Below are 7,364 nucleotides of genomic sequence, written 5' to 3'. Positions count from 1 at the left end.
ACATTATAATTACTGATTGCTTGCGGTGGATTTGATCTCTTACGACGGTTTATAAAATTTTCATACTCTATTATTACAATAATATTATTTGCCCACTAGTTAGAAATACACAATATATGTTTAATTCTTATGGCATTCACCTCTAATTTCTAGTCCAAAACATATACGGTACTACTCTCAAACATCAACATCACTTTGCCAGCTTGCAATTATTATTGTATTAATATTATAAAATGACTATTATTATTGAATACATATCCATATAAGTCATTCTTGTAAGTCATTCTTAATTCCAATCATTCTTAATTTGCTAAGTTCGCAAGTCAAACAATATGCCAGTCTTTAGGGACTAAATAATATTGAAATTTATCTAAAACTAAGATAGGATAAGGTGTGAGTTGCCTCCAATCCAGCCTACTAACTTGCATATATTTCTGCCATTAAAATTAAAAAAAAATTATAATGAAATACACATCCGTGTACATATGAATAAGTTGTTGTAAGTCATTCTTAATTTGTGCGAGTCATTCTTAAATTGGTAAATTTACAAGTCATTCATTAAGCCGGTGATTCATATGTTAGAAGTCATTGTTTATACATTTATATATGCTTCTAGATTCCTAGTTTGGTTCCTTGATAAATGATTGTAAGAATCCATCTCAGTGCGTTCATCAAGTGCAAAGTAAGCTAAGAAAGACAGAGAAAGATGGCAACTGAGGGTTCAAAATTGACAGCAATGGCAAGTTTTTTTGTTAGTGTTTTATAAATCAATTGCATGCATACACTAGTGCTCATTTTTGTACTCATAATCTTTAATATATATAAATATATAATTTGCAGAGGGCTGTCGATGGTGATGTTTGTTTTGGGAGTGCTGCCCGTAAAGATTTTATGCTGTACCCCAGAAATCTATCCATAGCATGGAGCGGGACGAAGCAGTACTGGACATGGACTTGGATCAAGTCTGATAGGTGCTTTATATATTTTCTAGCATATAAATTGGTAGTGCCTTTATAATTAATTTCCATTAATTTCCCATACTGTAATCAATTATATATATAAGAAGGTCTGGATATTCATTGAATTTACCTTAAATTTGTGATCCAGGGAAAATACTTTGGTAGAAGTGCCTCGACTTGTGAAGGTGTGGTGGCTTGAGGCGACTGGGAGCTTTGACATGAGCGAGCTCATAGAAGGTACTAAGTATAGCATCCTGTTCAAGGTGATGAAAAAGGATCCATCTGAAGGTTGGAAGATCCCTGTGAGCCTCACCCTCAACTTACCAAATGAGATGCCATCCACCACCAAGACTAGCCTTGATGAAATGCCACTAGACATTTGGGCTGATCTTCACGTCGGTGACTTTGTTGCATTTGGAGCAGGGTTGATTAACTTCTCAATGCGCGAGACCACAAATACCAACCCTAAGAGTGGGCTCATTATCAAGGGGGTGCAAATCAAGCCAATATAGATGCATCACCTCTTGAACTACCCACGTCACCCTTGATGATATTAAAATAAAGTGGCGTGCTTTGTGTCTAGTACTTTGTGTTTAAATATGAGACCTTTGTGTTGGTTATGTGTCAATAAAATTCATCGATATTTTCCATCATATATAAATTCATTTTCATATAGATATTGGATTTTCTAAAAAATTTCTGCTCATAAAGTTTCATGGACTCCTTGCCAATTGCATTGTTGATGATTAATTGTGTGGTACCATTCTTTGCAATATACCTAACTAATCAAGAGGGCTAGCCACAAATATAGCACTCGATGAAACATGCAAGCTGTCATATTTATTATCTATATATCGAGCACAATAAGAATGAAACCACTAAATGCTAATGGAACATAGTTGCAATTTAAAGTGCGTTGGAACCCAAATATAGCATTAATTTTTGTTGTTTGAACGCGATCGAAGTGCATTCGAATGCCACGTTCAAATGCCACACCTACAGAACCCTATTTTTTACCATTCGAACATGATCAAAGTGTGTTCGAATGCCTGTTAGTTAAGTTGTTTCGTATCAGGATTTGTTTATGATTTTTGGACGATTCGCTAGCCTTCAAATATGTGGAAAAGCAGCCACCTTTGGATTATTTATTATTCGAACTTTTGTTTTGCATCTAGGATGGAGCCAACCATATCTCCCTCTAGCTTTCTCCCCCTCGGTATCCACCACGAGCTTATTTCTCCTGCCGAGGTTAATCTTCTATCGCTTCTCCCCACTCACTCTAGTGACTAGCTATACTTGGAAACTCCCTTCTCCCTCCTCATCTTGTTCAAGATACTAGTCCATCCACCATAGTGTTATGAGCCGATATTGAGGGGTTTAGTTAATTAGATCTAGTCCTTTTATTTTAATTCTTGCAAAGCTATTTTCTACACTTGGTCGGGTTGAGTCATTTTCTACACTTAGTTAGGTTGAGTCATGAGATGTTTGGATTAAATCGAGTTAATTTTCAGCTTTATTTGGAGGACAAATTATTTATCATGGGTAGCCACTATATAAAATGCGGCGAGCACCTAAGTAAAGGCCAGAAAGAATATTTGCCCTAACTTATTACTCTTTGTCTCTCTGACTCACTCACTCACTCACTCAACATCTCTAATAGCTGATGGCGCTTAGACCGAGGCTACCTAAGCTGATATCCTCACCCTCTTTAGCTTAAACCCACTCTTCTTCTTCAACCTCTAGCACTTTCTTTCTGCACCGAGCACCTCACCTCGTCTTCTCCAACCCCTCCCTCCATAGCCACCATCTCCATTCCATTGAACTTCAACCCGTAGCTTCCATCTCCACTACCAACCTCCAGTTAAGCCCATCTATCCTCACCCGATGCCACTGTCACCTTCCTCACTGAGCTGATACCAGCTCCTTCACCAATCCGGCTCGGCGACAGACCATTCCCTTCTCCGACCACTATAGTGGTATCCGAGCTCAACCCTTCCTCAGACCATGATGACCACAATGTTAGTGGCGAATAGGAGAGTGACAGCAGATGCACAACCCAAGGGGGAGCTTGCGTGTAACACCCGTAAAAAAAAAAAAAAAAAAAAAAAAAAAAAAAAAAAAAAAAAAATTGGCGCACGCGCTACGCGCGTGCACCCTAACCGCAGCGCACGCGCCAAGCGCGTGCGCTGACTCCTTCTTCCCCTTCCCCCACCTCTCGCAGTTAGTTGCGAGAGGTGGGAGAGAAGATCGCCGGAGTGGAGTAACTCCACTCCGATTCTCTCTCCCATCTCCTCTATTTAACCCCCCTTCTCCCCTAGGGTTCTCTTCTTTTGCGGAATCTCCCCATCTTCATTATTTCTCTACTCTCCTTTCCTCTTCCGAGCCGCCGAGGTCTTCGTCGCGGGCAACGAGCCACCGGAACGCCGGCAACCGACCAAAACCCTCCCTCTTCGATCGTCAGGTCAGCCTTCAGCACCTAGCTAGTTTAATTCGAAAATAGTTTAGTAAGCATGCGTATTTAGGATTTTATTTTTAGTTTACCTTCGCCGGGAAATTCGCCGGCCGGCGACCTCGGGTCGACAAACCACCGGTTCGGGAAGCTTCCCGGTCTCTTCCCCTAGCTGTAGGTACCCAAATTGGGTACCCACGGGGCGCGTGGGAGGCGATGCCATGTCGCCTCCCACCGTCGGAATCCCTTGGCACTAGCGGCCACCACCGGCGGTGGTGGCCTCGCTCTTCGTTCTCGGCTGACCCACCTCTTCACTTGCAAGGGTTGGGTATCCGAGGATCGGGCTTCGAGCCCATCTCGCACTAGGTTGAGAACCCCATGGCCGCCGGCCATGAAGTCCTTCAACTCACACCTCCGGCCGCACTAGCCGGAGGTTCTTTCCTCTTCTGCGCCCAAGTCGACACAGTCGACTTGGGGGTGATGCTGCTAGAGCCGGGGGAGGGGGCTGCCGGCGACAGGAACGCCGGCAGCATGACCCCTCTCCTCTGTTTCTCCTTCATGGTTGTGGAGATAAGGAGAGGGTGGGGGGTTGGGTCCCCCACCGTTCTCTCTCTCTCTTTCCCTTGGACTGTGGCATGGGCTGCGTTGCAGCCCAAGCCCACAGTCCCTTATGATTTTTCTAAGGGTCTCGGTGGGCTGGGCTCTCGAGCCCAGTCCACCACCTTCCCTTAGCTTCTGGTAGACTGCGGAGGGCCCCGCAGCCCACCTCTTTTTTTTGTTGTCGGACTGGGCTCTGGAGCCCAGTCCACCAACTCCCCCTGCCTGGCTGGGCTCTAGAGCCCAGCCCATTACTTCTGGTCCAGTGGGCTGCAGGTGGGTCTGCAGCCCACTCTCTCCCTCTCACCCTCACTTAAATTGCTGGGCCTTGGGCTCAGCCCAACCTTTAACATTTTTCTTTAACCCTAGTCTAATTAATTTTGAGTCTGTTATTTTCTTAAATTCTGATAGCTGCACAATTTGTAATTATTATAATTTCTCAATCATGTTATTAAGGAAATTAGTGATTTTCGCAAGATCAAAATAATATTGAATATTAAGTCTTCTCTATTATCTTCACATTTACAATGTGAACCGCTCTAATGACCATTATTATAGTAATTAGGACAAATAATATCTCGGACCTAAAAAAATCAAACTTAATATACACAACAACACGGTTAGTTATAAGTCCATTAACTTTATGTTTATTTATAAATTATTAGATTCAGCATTGTGCGGGAAGGATCTTGAAATTCAGGAAGAGCCGACTGATTAGGAAAGTAAGACAAATTCCAGAGATACCCAGGCGAGTAGAATTTTATAATAGTCTTTGAAAATGCATGCTTATGTCATATCTTACCTGTGATAGTTAAATGTCGTTTTCTTATGAAACTTATATGACATCACATATTTGCATTTAATTACTTGTCAGTTTCTACTTGTATTATTTATCACTTAATGCACATGTATGATAGACGCTATGATTGTTTATAATATCTGCTATTGTGATGATTATGTTAAATAAATAATAGAAGTCATGGCACCACGTGCACATATCACTATTAGTCAAGTCCCAGTTAGGCAGTGCCCTTTTACCTACTCAACCCGGGGTTAGGAGTAGAGTGTATATTATATAGTATCATATTAGCGGCCTACACCTGAGGTCGATAGCAGGTGGAGCATTCAGGTGATTACACTGCCATAGTTGGAGACTTGACTAGTATGATATTAGAAAAGATGATTGAGAGGAAGGGATTGTAGTTCTAGCGGTACCCGAGGACGCAGGGTCAGGGCGTTTATTGAGCTGTGTGCTCTTACCAGCCGTAGGTGATGATTTCGCTCTGTGCGATAATTACTAGAACGGTGTTGATGGGCCTACGACTGGGGTCCTTAGTCTGATGGCCACAGACAACCGGTCATATGCAGCGTCGCCAGGCATGTATGGGCGATAATACCGTTAGTTGACTAGTCCCCCTCGATTTTATGATGCTATGCGAGATATGATATTGTGACTAGACTCCTGTGTGGATTTCTATGTAAAATAAGCTATAATGATGAAAGCTATTAAAAGTCATAATGTACATTTTCCCTGACAAGTTATGAGTTGCATTTTTAATAATCATGTAATATTCTTAGATTATTATTAGATTTTACTTGCTGGGCCCTGTGCTCACCGCCATTTTTGGTGGAAATATTTCAGAGATGATTATAGAGGATGCGGACATCGAGGAGTAGCAGATTCATTCCTTATTTTTAGCATTTGTTTATTCTATTATTTCAGTTGGACTTAACCCCTGCGAGGGTATTTATGTTTTAGCAAATTTGTGATGGACTTGTATTCCTAGAGGCTTGTTGAGGCCTGTGATATTATAATTCAGGATTATTTGTTGGATTATTATGGTATTTCTTGACTTATTCAGATACTTGGTGAGATTATTTCACTGACCGATCACGTGGGAATCACGTGGACATGCTCCACGTGAAGAACACGTGAATTTTGGAAGTGGGTGTTTCATTGCGACCGGCGGGGCTATCCTGGTTGAAGCTGAGGCGTTCTCGAGCATGCCAAGCACACCACCGGCGAGAGGAGCTCCACAGAAATAGCCTCTCACTACTCTCCTTCTCCAAAAATTGCTAGAGCTACAAGAAAAATGCCAAGAAGAGATGAGAGGATTGAGGGCTGATCTAAAATAGTTGGTCCTTGGCGGACAACTACCGGACTAGCGTCAACTGCTAGAACCACCACTATCCCTGGTAGTGGCTTGGGTGGCTCCTCCCTCAACGAGCCCCCTCCTTCCTCACCCACCTAACCTGAGAAATCAGCTCCTGCCGATCTACGGCATGGAGGAGGGGGAATCTAGCCAAGGAGCACGTAAACTATGGGGTCTGCAACCGTACCTCTTTAGCCCGGACAACTTCTCGCCAAAATCGACCCAAGCTTGGGCAACAGTCGGCCATGGCGAGCCACTTCTTCCACAGGCCACAAGCATGAGACCACCCTTCACGGTCTCTGTTGGGCGAGAAGATTGAGGGCCGACCTATGGCCCCTCTCACAAGCGAGGGCACGCGGCTGAGACGCTCGTGTTCATCGGCCTACCGCCACCTTCCACCTTCACTTGGGCTGCTGCTACAGGTCCAAGGGGGCCTCCACCGTCCCCACCAGAACCGAGGGTCCATCTTCAAGCTCCCTACGGACCAGGTAGGGAGGGAACGGGTCTTAGAGCAGGTCATAACCGAGAGTGTGATGGTGTTGCTGCTGCAGCTTGGTTGAATCAAGAGAGCCTTGGAGTGCGTCCCGATGGGGATGATCGAAGTAGCCCGGAGGTACAGATCCTTCAGCCATCGATGATCAGACCAAAAATGGCATATAACCTTAACGGTGACAATGGCATCTGCGGGCACACAGACACGACTGTTCGTTCTAAAGTTCCAAGGAGGTAACCCATTATATTGGGTTTTTCGAGCTGACCAATTCTTAAAGTACTGAGGCACAGCGGAAGAAGTCAAGGTGTTATTGGCAAGCTTCCATTTGTTGGGGGCAGCTCTACATTGGTACTAGTTAGTGAGCGCTCACCAGCTCTTCAGGACATGGACCGAGTTCATCGAGGGGCTCTCGAGACGATTTGGGACCTCTAGCTTCGAGGACTACCATGCTACGTTCTCCAAACTGGTTCAGCGGAAATCTATGATCGCGTACCAAGAGGAGTTTGAGCGCGTGAGTAGCAGGTGCCAACCTTTGTGGCCGCAATAGTTGTTGGTCAGCACTTTCATTTCGAGCTACGCGAAGAGATCAAGGTCGACGTCCTTTCCTTATGGCCTCATACTTTGAGAGAAGGCTTCCAAGACGCTACTTAAATGGAGCAGAAGCATGCCACTTTGAAGAGTGTCATGAGGACCACATGGACCACCGAAATAGT

At 44.1% G+C, this 7,364-nt stretch overlaps 1 protein-coding gene across 2 annotated transcripts; it reads left to right on the top strand.

Annotated features, from left to right (window-relative positions):
* Positions 1-632: 632 nt before the first annotated feature.
* Positions 633-1,612, top strand: LOC140796532 (protein PHLOEM PROTEIN 2-LIKE A1-like). 2 transcript variants are annotated; one of them, XM_073149579.1, is made up of 3 exons: positions 633-739; positions 841-971; positions 1,108-1,612. In XM_073149579.1, exons 1-3 carry the CDS (start codon positions 707-709, stop codon positions 1,469-1,471), a joined length of 528 nt encoding a protein of 175 aa, XP_073005680.1. In that variant the 5' UTR covers positions 633-706; the 3' UTR covers positions 1,472-1,612. The 2 variants fall into 2 exon arrangements, with proteins under 2 accessions (XP_073005680.1, XP_073005679.1); XM_073149578.1 differs by having other exon boundaries at positions 655-751.
* The last annotated feature ends 5,752 nt before the right edge of the window (positions 1,613-7,364 follow it).

This window comes from Typha latifolia, chromosome 10 (assembly GCF_019914945.1).
Source record: "Typha latifolia isolate L0001 chromosome 10, TyphaL0001v2, whole genome shotgun sequence".
Classification (NCBI taxonomy): domain Eukaryota; kingdom Viridiplantae; phylum Streptophyta; class Magnoliopsida; order Poales; family Typhaceae; genus Typha; species Typha latifolia.
The sequence above is the reverse complement of the archived record's forward strand: the minus strand, read 5'-3'. Positions and strand labels throughout refer to the sequence as shown.